The sequence below is a fragment of the Mauremys mutica genome, chromosome 7 (genome assembly GCF_020497125.1).
Source record: "Mauremys mutica isolate MM-2020 ecotype Southern chromosome 7, ASM2049712v1, whole genome shotgun sequence".
NCBI lineage: Eukaryota > Metazoa > Chordata > Testudines > Geoemydidae > Mauremys > Mauremys mutica.
In genome coordinates, this window is record NC_059078.1 from 61541170 (window position 1) to 61557061 (window position 15892).

The window sequence follows — 15892 nt, forward strand, 5'->3', positions numbered from 1 at the left end:
CAACAACCAATCATAAGTATTCTGGCATTCTCCTTTCCCAACCCCTCTACCAGGATTAGATTGGGGCTGGCTCAGTGGCCAGGCAAATGAGATCTGTACCAGCTGGGAGTTCCCCCACCAGGGGAATTCTTACCTGGTCAGCTCTAATTGGCAAAAGTAGCAGAAAGGGTCTGGAACTCACCCAAGAATTAATATCGGTTCTATTTATTACTCCACTTCTATTCTTTACACTTGATTTTCAATGTTCTACTTAGGACACTATAGTTTATTGCAATTAGCAGAATTTTGTACTGCTTGGACTGAAAGTGGAGTGAAATTGATGCAGATTTCATTGCAAATTAAACAGATACATTGTGCATTGAGTGCTCTTTTATTCTTCTTTTTAATTACATTTCTGATTCCTTTCCCCAACCCTCCAGAGAATCACTGAACACGTGTGAAAGATCCCATCACCTACTTCCATTATACAGTGTGTGAATAGCATTGTGTTAGCCCAGGTGGGATCTGCAAACCTGACATCGGAAACAGAGGCCATCTGGCTGTATTTAAGCAATCATTTGATTTGTCTTACTTAGAGCTGAGTAGATAATTCTTTTTTTCAGTTTGGCCACTGAACAGAAAAAAAATCCAGTTCATTTTGAAACAAAATGGATTTTGTTTTTTTTTTTCTCAGCATAATGAAAAACTGAAAATTTTGTCCAGGTTGAATGAAACATTTTGAACATCTATTTGAAGCAACATTTTCAAAATGAAGTGTCTAAAGGATTCATTTAGAAAATGTCAAAGCAAACCGTTTAGGTGTTTTTCAGAAAAATTATTCTCACTCGTATTTGTTCGAAACTATTCATTGAATTCCACCTTTATTCACAAATGACTTTGTTTGCCCCAAAACTTCATTTCTGGCACATTTGCTATTTAGCCAAAACATTTCACCCACATCTAGTCTTAGTAAGAGTTGGTAGCGGCTTATAAGTACCGGTACATGTTGAGCCCCTACAGAAGTGGCTATGTCATGCTGTGGGGCAATGCATTGAAATGGATTGGAATATGACGTAAGTTCCCTTCAGTGTTTGGTAGAAGGTGTTATGGAGTTGCTCGTATGTTGCTGTATTACTTTGACTGGACTACGAAGTCCCAGTTGTTGAGAAGTACCTAAAGTGATACGTCATTCTAGGTTACTTCTAAAGAACAGAAATTCTGTAGTCCAGTCATATATGTATGTTACCGTGTGGCTGTGTAAGAGCTAGTATTATTACTGTGTCTGCCCTAGTCACAGTATTAGATAATAAAGATCCCATTGTTGCTGTACCCTGGCACCTGCACGAACATCTAATGGGTATCTTCCCCACAAGAAGGGGAGTCTTCTCCAACAAGAATGGTTTCTTAGGTATGTAAAATGTGACACCCCTTTTGCCATTAATATTCTGGTGTTCGAGGAGATGATGCTAAATTAATGTGCTAAATTGTGCCAGGTGCCCAGAAGTCTTTGAGAATAGTGCAGTTTATAAATTAATACCTGTTATTATTCTCTCTGATAATGACATGAGGGACGTGCGCAGATCTGGAGCATATTGGGAACTGAGATGGCAGTGAACACCCCCTGATCTCCTAGCTTCCAAAGCAAACAGCTAGTTGGCTTCCCTGATTTTTTGTCTATTCTGAGGCTTTCGCTTATCCATTTCTTCTTATCCAGTGATCAGAGCTGTGCTTGGTAATTCAAACATGACCCTGATTAATCCATGGGTGAAGGGGGCTAGGACTGAGAGTGGGGTGTACAGTGTAGCTGGGATTTTCAAAGAAGCCTAATGGAGTTAGGTGCCTGATTCCCATTCAGCTGGTGCCCAATGCCCTTAGGCAACTTCGAAAACACCAGCTTACCTGTCTCCGTAATGCAGTCACCACATACAAAGGATCTGAACTTGTCCAGCCTCTAAGAGATCCTTTCCATAGCAGCTCAATCAATGAGGACTTGAGGATTTGTCTTGTTTAGAATTGGTTTCATTTTACAGCACCCAGGACGTTGAGAAAAAAACATTGTTCTTGAGAGCCGGCTGTATTTGGGAGCGCAGCTCCAGCACACACCATGTGAATCTCGAGGCTTAGGGAAACCTTAAGTCCTGATAATAGGACTACAGCAGTTTAGGGTGTTTTTATTGCTCGCTCCCTCCCTCCCTCCCATCACTGCTTTCCAGAAGCTCCCCAGTCCTACCCCTGGCTCTGCCACTGACTGACTCTGTGATCTTGGGCAAGTCACTTCACCTCTTTGTGCCTCAGTTTCCCAGTCAGTATGTTAATATTAGTTGCATTGCAATAATGCCCTGAGGTTCCCATCAGGATTGAGGCTGTATTTTGCCGGGCCTTGTGCAAACACACAGTAAAAGACAGTCTCTGCTCTGTCTTCCTGCCGCTTAAGTGCTTGTTCTTCCTGTGCAGACATCATGGAACCTGAAGTGGAGGTCCCAAATCACTCCTCAGCCCCATCTCAGATTGAGTTCAGCTGCACCCAGCAGCTAGCCACGGGGCAGTGGCATCATCTCACAGTGACGGTTGCTAAGGAAACGAAAAGGAACTGCATAGTTTCGGCGTATATCAACGGACAGATGCTTGGCTCCGCTAAGGTAAAGGCGCTCTTCATAAAACCATGCTTGGCAGCTGGTCATTTGCATTTCTTGGGTCAGTTTCTCCTTGTTTTGTTAATCCCACAGCTAGGATACCTCAAAGAGCAATGCTGTCTGTGTGCGTTGGAGCACGTGGCGCTCAGGCTGGCACCGGAAATCACACGAATCCTTAGAGATTGCGGCTCAGATTTTCAAAAGTGACCAGTGATTATGGGGGGCCCAACCTGAGACACCTTAAAAGGGCCATTCTTAGGAATGTTGAGAACCCACCCTTTGAAATTCAGGACCCTTCTGAGGCATCTCAAGTTAGGGATGCAAAGGCTTTAGGCCTGTATTTTCAACAGGGAATAGTCATTTTGTATGCTTCAATGTTGGGGTTGCAGAAGGAGGCCCTGGGGAGCAGTGCAGAGACACTGATCCTCTGGGTGACTGCCCAGCCTTCCACAATAATGCTAAGACTGATGGAATTTCCCTCTATATCTCAGACATCTATGGGTTTGGTGTGTCCCACTGCTTCTCCACCCTGCCTGTTGCATCCAGTGGAACACTCTCTGAGTTTCACATCCCCCAGGTGGTCATTCCCTGCATACTGGCCAATCTGCTCCCAGCTCTAGTATCAAACAGCCTGTGAACTAGCTCTTCTCCTCAAATAATAGACTCAATCTGTTTCCAAGAGCTATGTTCACATGGGTTAATATGAAATAAGAAAGATGGTTCAAAACGGGGGTAAAGAGGATTGCAAAACGTGATTCTTTTTTTTTTTTTGCAAGTCTTGCAAAATGTAGTTGTCTTTTAATAAAGCCCCAGCTCCCGGAGTCCTGTCATTTCACAAGAGTCTCAACTTTCATTACAAAAAATAGTTTCTTCACCTTTTGGGTGTGGGGGAAAGCTTGAACTCAGTGCACCCCGAAGGCTCAGAAACAAGAAGGCAAATAAAAAGAACCACCAATTTATTATTTTATTTTAAATCTCAAAATTTTTAAGCCAATCTCAGGATAGTTTTGAAGCCTTACTTGTGATTCTTTTAAACACTTGTGGTTGGCCATACTGAAACTGTCATCCAATTTTAGGCAGTCCCTAGATCCCTTCCCCTCTCTGCTGTCATTCATTTATAGCAACCTTGGTCTCTTCCTTCTGCCTCCTCTATTCTGATGTATGCAAAGCTCGCTTGTGTGTTATACTTCACCTGTAAAAGCAATCTGTTTCATTCCCAATATTCTCTTTCCCATACTTGAGAAAAATTATGTCTCCACAGCATCTTGTGGGACCTATATCCATTCTGAGAATGAAAACTTAATTTAATTTGCCTTTTTTTAAATGAGACTGGAAGTCATGGCTAAAACCAGGCTTGAGCATCACAACGGATTAAAGGATTCACAGGAAATGTGTATATCATAAGTCAAAATAAAAATAAAACAAGGCTTTAGTAAATAAGAGATGGGCCCAGATTCCGTGTCTTGAGGAAATGAGGTGATGCTTTTTTCATGATATTGAAAGCGAAGAGGAAATCGGGCAACAAATCAGAATTACACAGAGGTCATTAATATCTAGGGCCAGGATTTTAGTGTCATGGGAATTGCAGATAGGATCAGACCTGAGAGCAATCTGATCCAGTCTCCTACTGTACCCAGCATCAAATGCTTCAGAGGAAAGGATAGGGACCCTGCAGTAGCAGATTTGGGATGATATGGCCCCATAAAGGTCATATCCCTACCCTAATAGAGGCTGCATTAAGCTCTGAAAACTATTTGCGATTATAACTGAACATTTTTCAAAAATAGGCAGGTGCCTACGTCCATATTTCAGCACTTAAGTGGCCAGATTTTCCAAAATGCTGATCTCCCATTGAAGTAAACTGGAGCTGCTGAGTGATCTGCACTTTGGGAAAAATGGCTTGTTTAGGTGCCTGGTGTAGATGTAGGTACCTAGCCTTTAGGCTCCTATTGTTGAAACGTGTCTCCTAGGTCATTCTGGATGTGCGGTAGCCTCTCTATAGTTATGGTTGCTACACAGTTTCCATTACAAGCTTGATTCTGGATCCTTCTCTAAAATCTACCCAAAAAAAAAGAACATTATCCTCAAGGAAGTTTAAGTCTGGGATCAAGGCAGAGTATTTTTCTACTACATTTGAAATGAACTGGATGGGTGTTCTTTAAGGAAGACACCTTGGGTGGGGTTTTCAAAAGTGCCTATGTGACTTGAATGCAAGTCCTGATGGAACTTTTGAAAGTGATTTCGAAGTATAAATCACTATGATACTTTTGAAAATCTCAGCTCTAAAAATAATTATTTATTAAGTTGTTAATTATAGTAGAGCCTAGGGAGGGACTAACGAAGAACAGGGCCCTGCTGTGCTAGGTGCTGTACACACACAGAGTAGTACATAGTCCCTGCCCAGGAGATTTTACATTGTAGACGACAATCTAGATCTTAGTCTAGATTTTACAATCTAGAGGAACACAATAGAGATGCTCCTCAGAGTCCAAAAAGGCATCGTAACTTTTTTTGCTGCATTGGAGTTGACTAGCCTTCCTCAGAGCCCAGCTGCAATGTTGACTTGATTACAATCAAAGCTGAAAATTGACTATTTATTAAATGATAGGCCCCGGTCCTGTAACTTGATCTACCCCTGGCAAATAGCCCTATTGAAGTTGATGGGGTGCAGGTGCAGGGGTCTGCCCAAATGGAACAAGTTGCAGGATTGGGGCTTTAAATAGTCATGTAAAGCGACAGCTGATTCCTGGAGGACAACACCAGGATTTCCATAGTTGCTTAAGGAGTTAGGAACCCAAAACTCATTACTGAACATCCCTGTTACAACTATAGTAATTGCTGACATGGAAATGTAGCATCAGGGAAGTATTTAATGTAGATTTTGCTTCTTTGCTGCTCTTTAGCAGCTGAGAACAAAGAGGTGATTTAGCAGCCCCGTGGGAATCAGAAGGTCTTCACAGATCACTGGCAAGGGCTCTGGAGGTCACTGATAGCACACAGAGCACACTTCAGAGACTATTGATCCCGCTGGGGGTCTATCTGTTATCTCGTTCCAGGAAGGAGAGACCAGATGTATCAGGTGACCAGACTACAAATGCCTAGTTTAAGTGCTGCAAAGAATGGGCCAAATTGATCCCTAGTGGAAACCAGTTCAAGTCAGTGTGATTGTACCAGGGATGAATTTAGCCTGGTGTAATTTCATGATCTCTGAGCGAAACAGCGTGATTCCTCGTGTTAATGTCAGTCCTTATGTAACTGGGATTTTCACCGAGTAAGGACCTGATCCTGTGACATCACATGCAGAGCACCTGTGACTCCCCTTGACTTCAGCGGGGATGAGGACAGACAGTATCTTGCTGGGCAGAGGCCCTACAGCTCCGCAGATACACAAGTGAATTCTTTCTCTGGTGCAGATGCAGTACATACAGCCCTTACCCGGGAGCAGTATTTCCATGGAACCGTCCTCCTTCGTCGACATCTATGGCTACATAGCTACCCCCCGCGTTTGGAAACAGAAGTCCTCCTTGGCTTGGCGCTTGGGCCCAACATACTTGTTTGAAGAGTCGATCTCTGGGGAAACTGTGGAGGTGATTAACAAGCTTGGGCCCCGGTACTTCAGTAACTTCCAGGCAGTGCAGCTTCCAGGTACGCAGGGACTTGGACGTGCCACACTGGGCATCTGCCGTGGTTTATTATTATCATCCATTGTTAACATTCCCGATATGTCTAGAGGCCCCCAACAAGATGGGGCCCCGTTGTGCTAGACACTGGGCATGTGTGTAGTAAGGCCGTATGATCTAAACAGACAGGACAGATGAGAGTGAGAGGAATGAAGTATAATTATCCCCATTTTACAGGGCACACTGAGGCACAGAGCTAGGCCTCTGCTAGGAGTTAGGCACCTAGTGGGGTTTTCAAAAGTGCCAGAATTCCTATCTGCATCTTCAGACACCTAAATACTTTTCACAATCTGGCTTTAAGTTCCTCGCCCAGGGCATCTGTGACAGAGTCAAGAATTAAATGAGATTGATTGATCTGTCATGCTTCTATGCCCCCATCACCGTAGTATCTGGGCGCGTCACAGTTGTCAGTGTATTTCTCCTCAGAACCCCTCCCCCCACGCCCCGTTGGGTAGGTCAGTGCTTCTAGCGTCATGTGACCTGTGGGAACTGAAGCCGAGAGAGGCTAAGGCTATGCCTACACTATCAGTGGCATGTTGAGTACAGACACTACACCCCCCCCAAAATGGGTATAAATCGCAGCATAGATGGTGAGGCACTACTTAGGCGAGTAGAGTACAGAGACACTAGAACCTTAGGGTGTATACCCTACATGACTCTCTACATGCCCCAGCCGTGCCTCCCCCATTTACGTGGCTGTTTTTAGCTGTATAGAGTCCTGCTATTCCCGGAGCCTTTCACTGCCCCTCCCGCTGCTGATGGAGCCTTTCGCTGCTCCATGGAGCTATACGCTACAATGTGGAAGCAGCCTGCTTTCCATTGGGGTATGTACCTTACACACTGCTGCAAAAACAGACCAGGCCTAAGTGACTTGCCCAGGGTTACATGGGATTTTTGTGGCGGAGCCGAAATTGAACGCCGATCTCCCCCGGCCCAGACTAGAGCTCTAACTCCTGAGTTCCAGCTCAGTGACTTGACCACAGTACTAACCCTCTTCATTGTCTGTGGGCATCTTGTTATTTATGGAGACTCCAGTCTGGGTGAGGCAGACATTAAGGAAGAACCTTTGTAACTGGGATGTGCAGTGCTAGACAAAAACATAGCAGAAAAGGAAACAGCAATCTCCTTAGCTGCACAGGCCCTCAGAGGAGAGTGGTGCAACACAGTGGGGGAGAGAGCGGGAGGCAGGGAGCACGAAGTTACATTCAGTTTAATGAAGAAGCTTTTTAACTAAAGTATACTGTTAGCTTCAATTATTAAACAGGCAGACAGAGCATCTCCAGTACATTTTAGTTATTGATTGCTGCTTGTTCAACTGCTGAGTGTATCCACCTTTGCATTAGGAAGTCAGTGGGCTGGGGATGTCTTCTCCCACTTGAAAAGAGTGGAACAAACCCGTCTGCTGAAGCTGCAGTCTAAAGCAAAGGGTACAGGTGGGGTGAAATTTTTCATCAAAACTGATTTTCAATGGAAAATTGAGGGGGGGTTCTGATGACAAAATATTTTCCATGTAAAATGTCTGCTTTCTAGGGAAAACTTGGATTTTTTTTGTCAAAAAATTGAATGCTTGAAAATCAAAATATTTCAGCCAAAAGCCAAAATATTTTGATTCTGCAGCAGTGCCTTATGGGAGTTGTTGTTTGGGAGTCTCATGCACCCATTCTCCTCTATAGCCAGGGATCCCCAGCCAGACTTCATTTCCCATGATGCTCCATGGCCACGTGACTGCCAGGATGCACCACGTCCTCTCTCCAAGAGTGGGGAGACTGCTGTGCAACAAATGAGGTGTAGTCAGATCCGGGAACTCAGTGATCTGACTCAGTTTCCCAACACAGGGCTTGGGAATTACTTGGAGAACAGGGTATAATAGCTATGGGGTAAACCATTCCCTAACTCTCGGGTGGGTGGGTGTGGAAAGTCCTTCATGGAGTGGTTCCACTGCCCAGCCTCTTTACTTGGACCGTGTGGAGAAGCAAGGATTTATCCTATGAGAATAATTATATAGTGACAGATACCTCCTTAATGAAACCTGCACTGTGTGTCGTGCTCTCAACTCTTGGGTTCATGGAGATGCTGGTGGTAAGATCTACAAAGAGCAGTTTCCAGTGGAGAAAAGCTGAGTGCAGCTCCTACTGGTGCCCATGCTGGCAAATTCCAGCCTGTGGGCTGCAAAGATGTAGGTCCAGTTGTGGTTCTGGTTAGATCAAAGCAGAGCCCTTTTTAAACACCCACTTCTCCCTCACATTTTATCCACTTACCTGTTTTAGGCTCATGTGCTGAGAATGTGAAATTGCTCACGGGTTTAAAAGTCTCTCTTGTTTTAGCTAATGATGACTCCAAAGAGCCTCAGCTCACAGCCTTGGTTGCAGAGGAGAGAATTTCATTTGGGATCAACGCCATTTGCTCATCCACCACCACCATCCAAGACATAAAGAGCTGCTACAACGAAGTGGACGGTCGGCTGATCGCCAAAGAGGTCACAGGCTCTCTTCCTTTGCTTTCAGACAGGCACCTTTGCATTCACATTTTCTTGGAGCAAAGTCTCTGGTTTTGTTTTAACTTCCTCGCTCTGGTGCTTTCCCTGAATTCCTGGATCTGAGTCTCTTCCCATGTACACCAAATTTACATTAATATAAATCCATTCATTTCAGCAGAGTTACTCCTGATTTGCACTGAAGGAAGTGGGAGGAGATTCAAACCAATTTGCATTACAGGAGGAAACTTGTCTTCTTAAACACTATGTGCACCAAAGGCTGCTATGTAATTGACAACTAGAGCTGAGCGAACAATTGATTTTTGGGTTTGATGGTCAAACCGAAAAATAAAAAAACCCTGTTTTATTTCAAATGGAAACAGAATTGTTTCCTGTTGTTCTTGATTAAATGAAAAACAAACAAACAAAGTTGGCCAGGTCAAATGAAATGCTTCAAATGTCTATTTGAAATAATATTTTCAAATCACGGTTGACATTTTAAAAGGACATTTTCTAAGTAAAATGTTGTTCTGAGTCAAAAATTGCACGACAATATAAAATGTCGAAATGGCTTGTTTAAAAACTGCAAAAAAAAACCATTTTGACCTTTTTCAAAATAAAAGTCCGTTTTTTTTCAGCTGAAACGATATACTAAATTGGACCCCAAGTAGTTTTGGAACCCTGAAAAACACATTTTTGGCAAAATTTCTGTTTGCTGAAAAAAATTCATTCAGGTCTATTCATAGATTCCAAGGCTAGAAAGGATCATCTTGTGATCATCTAATCTGACCTCGTGTATAACAGGCCAGAGATCTTCCCCCCCCAAATAATTCCTAGAGCAGATCAATATTAAAAAATGTTATCTAATAACCAACAAACTGGGGTTGTCACCTTTGTGCATTTGTCCAATAAACCAAATGTTAGTATCATAAGAACACCAGGAGCACAAAAATCACCATAGTGTATCAAGGCTATGGTACATCTAACCCAGTACCCTATATCAGACATCGGTTAGCACCACATGTGTCAGAGGAAGGTGCAAAAATGTCATAAAACAAAATTATGGAATAACCTGTCCATAGGAGACTTTTCTTCCTTGGTCTCAGTCAATTAGTGGTTGGTTTATGGCCTGGGGGTTACATCAATGACTGTAATTTTTAAATGATTTAAGGTCTGTTGTTACAAATCTTTGATCCATTAACTGTCACATGGTAGCATTTTCTTTTAGTATCTCGTTGAGTGCTCATGTATGAAATTGTTTAACAACAAGAACATTCCTGGACAAAATTTTTTTTGTTAAAACTGGAGTTGAAATTGAGTGTATATCAATAACATAGAGGTTAAAAACTTTACAGGTATTTTGTAATTATCCCCAAGTGAACTGTTACAAACTCACATGGTTCAGGATACAAGTTACTCTTAAAAGAAATGCAAACATGGCAAAGTAAGGGATGCATAGTTAAAGCTCTCTAACATCCTTAACGGAAAAAACACCTGATTGGCTCATGCCTCTGCATCTGAGACACCTAACCATCCCAACATCCAGCCACAGTCTAGCCCCCAGGGGGGTCCGATGAGAGGCAGTGAAGTGCAGATACTATGGTATTTCTTCAGTGACAGTCTTCAAGCCCCTCATCCACAGGTGTCAGGTGGGGTATTATCTGCAGTATCCTTCACGGGGGAGCCAGATGGCAGCAGACTCTGCATGTGTACACACCTTTTACCACCACCAGTGCCTCCAGCAATGGGTACAGAGCAGAACCATTGCATGCGTAGGGGGTTAGGTGTGGTGGTGTCTTCCACTAGGAGAACCTCTTTGTTCCAAAGGTGAGGGAAAGGGAAATGGTGGAGAAGGATGCGCTGTGTCACATCCGTGAGCCTCTGAGTGCAGTAAATTGTGAGGAAGCTGCAGCCCACGGCAGCAGAGTGGGAGTAGTGGACTAACCTCCCCAGGGACTCCTGTAGCTCTACAGATATGCTACGTTCTCCAGGATTTCCCTCAGCCTAATGTGCACAGGGCTCCTCACCCCACAGACTTTCCTTAGCCTCTCACATCCTATAGGTCATTGGTTCTTAGGTAGCTTCCCTGAGTGCTCTGCACATCCCTTCTCTGTTACTCCTGGCTCAAAGCCCTGATTCCTCCTCCCACTCCCAGATTTTGCTCCCGGCAGGCTTCTTAAATCCAGAGGGAGCAGCTTTGGATCTTAGGAGGGTCAACACTGAGCTCAGTATGGATGTTTGGGTACCTTAGCTCTAATTTCCAAAGGTTTTTTACTCTTAAGTTACTGGCGAGCACTCTTGACCTGAACTCCATCTTCACCATGCTTTTGTTTTAGTTGGAGCGGGAGATACAGATAGAGCTCTGACAGTGCTCAGGTGGTGTTAAAATCCTGCCTTGAAATAATGACAGAAGCCAGGTTATTCATGCCTAAGGCTGTGTGAGGGGGTGGGCTGCGCCAGTGTGCCCCTGGAGGCCAGGGGAACAAAACCAAACCCACTAATCCAAATGAGTATGTCCCCTTTAAAGTCTCACAGAGGGAACATTTTGTAAAACAGGTCGAGAGGCCCTTACTCCTCAGCAGCCAGGACCCCTGGTTTACAAACACCTCAACTCGACATCCTCCAGCAAAGTCTCTGAGCCTGGTCCGACTAGTCCCTGTGAGCTGGATGGCCTCTAGTCCTCTCCTTGCTGCTCAGCTGCCTTTCCTGTTTCAGTGGGGCAGGGACCTCCTTGATCATACCCAGGCGGGTCTGATAGTGAGCGCCTGGCTGGCCCTGGAAGGGGAATGCACCTCAGTGGGTGCCTTATTTCACTCAGCTGTCCCTGGGATTTGAAGCGTGTACTATAGGTTATCCGCATTGCTGTTCTGAGGCCCTGCCAATGCAGTACCCATGATAGGAATAGTAAGGGGCATGTGTGGCGGAGCTGGAGGAGATATTTGGGCTGGACGAGCAGTTCTGACTTTGGATCCCCTTGTGGTATCGATTTTGAGCAACAGTTTATTTTTGTACATGAAATGTTCTATCATAGTCTAAAAATACTAAAATAATCCCAAACAAATACAATCCCCGATTCCTTGCTTCCTCCTCTGCTTCCCCACCCCCGATTTAACCTCCAACAATGTTTCCTACATGGTCTTTTTGGTCTATTTTAGATGGGGATCATCTCTCGTGACAGTTCAACACCAGTTTTCCTGGCTAGAAACATTGCTGGACACCTCGCTGGTCCCTTACGAACTATTGGATCAGTGGCTGTGGGCCAATTTGGTAAGTACAAATTGGGGAATGGAAAAGTAGAGCATGAGACCCGGGGTGAGTCAGACTGGATCTTCAGACATTTATATGTTCTGTCCTGAAATGTGTACATAGGACTCCCATTGTAATCAATGGGACCCCGACATGTACATGTATCTGAGGGGATAACTTGCCTCTAATGCCTTAAGCTTCAAGGCGTTTAGTAGTGTTCAGATATATATAGTGGATGTGGCTCCAAAGTCTCATAGGTGTCATTGGGAATGATGTCACGGTCACATGCTGTAGAATAATGAGCCCTTTTGCCAGACTCAATTAGTTAATGGCATTTCTACCTTTTCCTCTTGCAGTTTCATTTCTCTTCATCTGTCTTATGCTGTAGGTTTTCTTAGAGATGAGCCCAAACCAAAACTCTGGCTCAGAATAACCTTGAACTAGGGAGAGATTCAGAGCTAGAACTCAGCTTCATGGCTGGTCCCTACCCTGACAATAATGGCCAGGACTAACATTGCAGATTGGCTTTCTCTGGAGTTCTGATCCAGATTCAGGCATTGCTGCTCAGACCCATCTCTCTCTCGGTTGGGTTGTTGAGCAAATGCACCACCCTCCCTTTCAGATGCAGCAGAATTCAGAGATTTACTGCAGTCCACTCTCAGGATGAATGTTCTCCCCTGCTCGGAGACACAGCATGGTAACAGGGCGTCCCTGTTGTACTGCAGTCATGTGCCCATTAATGTCCAGCTCTAGATTTGTTCCATGTTGGTTCATGGAGCAGTAACTGTTGGTCTCTCCTCAGGGGTACGAGTGTTCCAGTCTTGCCCAGCAGCTAACAGCCTGAACTTTATTGGGGGCCCAGCCATTCTGCTAGGCCTCATTGCCATGGCCCGGGATGACCATGCAATGTACGCCGCGGTGAAAGTCCTGAACTCCGTCCTGAACCGCAGCCCCATGAGTGAGAAGCTGATGAGCCACATCGGCGGATACCAGGTGAGAACAAGCCCCTCTTGTTCCAGGTGCTCACTTGCATTACGTGTTCTCTCCCTCTCTGAGGGCCTGGCCCAAAGGCCATTGCAGCCAATGGGAATGACGCATTAAGGTTAGTCCCAGGGAAAGCCTGAGAGTCCTGCAGGACTGAGCTCTAAATCCTGTGACCAACATCTCCGTCACAGCTCAGCTGCTGCTGGTGAAAGCAGCCAGGCAGGGCTCGTTCCCAGACACAGCCAATGAGACTCAGTCTTCACAAGATTCACTGCGTCTTCACTGACTTGTTATGATAATGAAAGGTGTCACACTGGCCATTGTATTAAGACCTTAGCCACAGAGCAGGTCATGCAGAGGCAGCAGCTGTGCAAACTCTGCCCACATATTGCCCTCTGCCAGCATACTTCAACTCTCATCCGGAAAACTGCTTTTAGGGCAAGAGCTCTGTTCCTTCCCCATGGCCTGTGCAGCCCTTGACTTCTCTCTGCTGAGCCTGCTAGTAATGGGGACAGTTAGTGATAATGGTGGAGGGTCTTTTGTCTGCTAGGAACTGGGCTGAAGCAAAAATGTAGTCTGCATCTCAGAATGCATAATTCGATCTGCCCCAAACTCAGCTTTTGGTACTTTGCAACCCTGAAAGTAGGGTTGGCTTCCAGAGTTTTGAATGAACTTGGGGCCCGGCTTGTGGAAGAAGATCTATATTCTATAGTAGTTTGGGGTGGAAATCAAGTGCAAGGCTGCAGTTTCAGTGGAGTGTATCATTGGGTAAGTGAAATGATTGGTGTCACCCAGACTAAAGAGAGATCTTGCTAAATAATTAGTCCTACTGCGCATGGAAGGTATCTTTAAAAGAGCAACAGAGAGGCCCCCTGGATCTGGAAACACACACTACAGTGTTTGAATGAATGTTAGAGCTGGCGGAATTATTCATTGTGAATGAATGAGCTGATGGATTTAGCCCATTTTTCCCATCTGATCCCGATTCCTGTGATTTTCGTTATTATTCGTAAGTGTTCACCAGTCTGTGAAAATAAATGTCAGACTCTGGAGTCTTGACTTTTTGCTATATGTTGTTCCGTCTACGTGATTGGTCACCTGTGTCACATGGAATTGTTTTTGCTCTCTTATTGGATTGCTGAAGCTTTCTAAACGGGAGACTAATCAATGGTGAATTACCCACATACACACTTTCTGGTGCATATTTCTGGGTGAATAATCCTTCCTTCTAACTTTTGTGAAACTTGGGAGCTTCTTGAACACTTTCCAGATACAGCAGTGATCACCCAAACACTCATGACTGGACCCAGTTGAAAAACAAGAAAATGTTCACAGAAAGGTGTCCCTGTTTCTCATTTAAAAAAAAAAAGTTGAAATTTGAATTTTTTGATCTCCTCCTCTCACAAAGAACTAATAACATGAGTAAGTGCAGTGAGCTCTTCGTGTGTATTCACATGTTGTTCTTGGTAACTTTCCTGCAGCATGAGTTTACATGTGTTTCACTCCTTCCTGCTGCTTCTTATCCAAAAAGCCTCCTGCTCTGCTGTCAAATTCCTCCTGAAAGCCAGCTTGCCAATTACAACCCCCCACATTTTCAATGTATATTAAAAACGTCACTCAGTGTTTGAAGCTTCAGTCTTACGCACAGTGTATGCTGCGTGTATGAATAATACACATACATGTATGAATACGGTATCTGGCGTGTGCTGTGCGTGTCTTATTTAGTAATAACACTGGATTATATGTTATAAGGTCAGTGAGACGGATTGTATTTTCTATTGTGCTCTCTACAGCTTTTGGACTCAATGAATGCACAATAACTCTTTTCAGCTCCTGGCGTACCTACTAAAGAGGAAGACAAAACTGCTAAACAACAGGATTTTACAGCTGGTGCTCTCCATAGCAGGCACGGCAGAGCTGGGCTTGGAATCCTCGACTATAAAGAACTATGGTGCATTCCAATATGTTCTCAGTAACTTTGAGGTAAAGCTATTAATATTGTATGAGTTCCCTTAACTATATTAAAGGAGGCTCTAGAGTATAAATTTAGTTCTATGGCAGCACCTTCTCAACTGATGTATCTAATGAGAAGGCTACAACTTATCTGGCGTGGATCTCAATTAAAACCCTGCATATAAGTACCTTCCAGACATGGGGTGTTTGAAGTCTGGATTCTGGTGCAGTTTGGGACTGTCTCTAGATTCCCCCAAGGAGGGTAAGTTATTTTTATGTCTCGTTCCAGCCAGCAAATCCAGAATAGTATGTTTGTAATTTGAGATGGGCTGGAGATTAATTGCTTGTCCTGTTGGTGCTGCCACTCCATCATCAGTTGTCCAAGTACCCTGATTATTCCAGGAGCTGAACAAATATGAGTTTGTCATCTACTCTGGAGCATGGAACCTGCTTGTAGGGTGAAATTCCCCCCAAGACAGAGGGCCCATGCAAAGCTCTATACACCACTGAAGTCAGGGTTTAGGGATGCATTCTGTGAGTAAATGAGCATCTGCTGGGTGGTGCTGTCAGCACCACTCTGGATTGGGTCCATAAGTGGGGTTTATGTGCTGGATGGGTCCTTGTAATCAGGCGCAGACTCACCCAGTAGCACCTCCTGCTGGTCGTCTCAAGGAATTAGCTCTCCAGCCTCCAGAGCGCCCTCTGCAGGCCAGTGTCCCGCTGCTGCTTGGCCCCCGTGTCCCTCCCTGGACTCCAGTACCCCATTATCTGGGGTGCTGCTCCCCGGCCATACACCCCTCAGTCTCAGGGTCTCCCCTCCCCAGGGAACCCCCACCCCCTGTCCCCACCTCACCTCAGTCATAGGCTACTGCCAGTTACCAATGGCTCCCAGCCTCTTATATAGGGCCAGCTGAGGCCTGATTGGGAAAGCAGCCGCAACTGGG

At 44.7% G+C, this 15892-nt stretch overlaps 1 protein-coding gene across 3 annotated transcripts in view; it reads left to right on the plus strand.

Annotated features, from left to right (window-relative positions):
• WDFY4 (WDFY family member 4) overlaps positions 1-15892 on the plus strand; it is a 285705-nt gene that overhangs the window by 119484 nt on the left and 150329 nt on the right. For all 3 annotated transcript variants that reach the window (XM_045025801.1, XM_045025800.1, XM_045025802.1), the window contains 6 exons: positions 2434-2618; positions 6026-6257; positions 8617-8768; positions 11921-12032; positions 12814-13004; positions 14826-14978. In XM_045025801.1, coding sequence (XP_044881736.1) covers positions 2434-2618; positions 6026-6257; positions 8617-8768; positions 11921-12032; positions 12814-13004; positions 14826-14978 — 1025 coding nt within the window. The remainder of the gene's footprint in view (positions 1-2433; positions 2619-6025; positions 6258-8616; positions 8769-11920; positions 12033-12813; positions 13005-14825; positions 14979-15892) is intronic.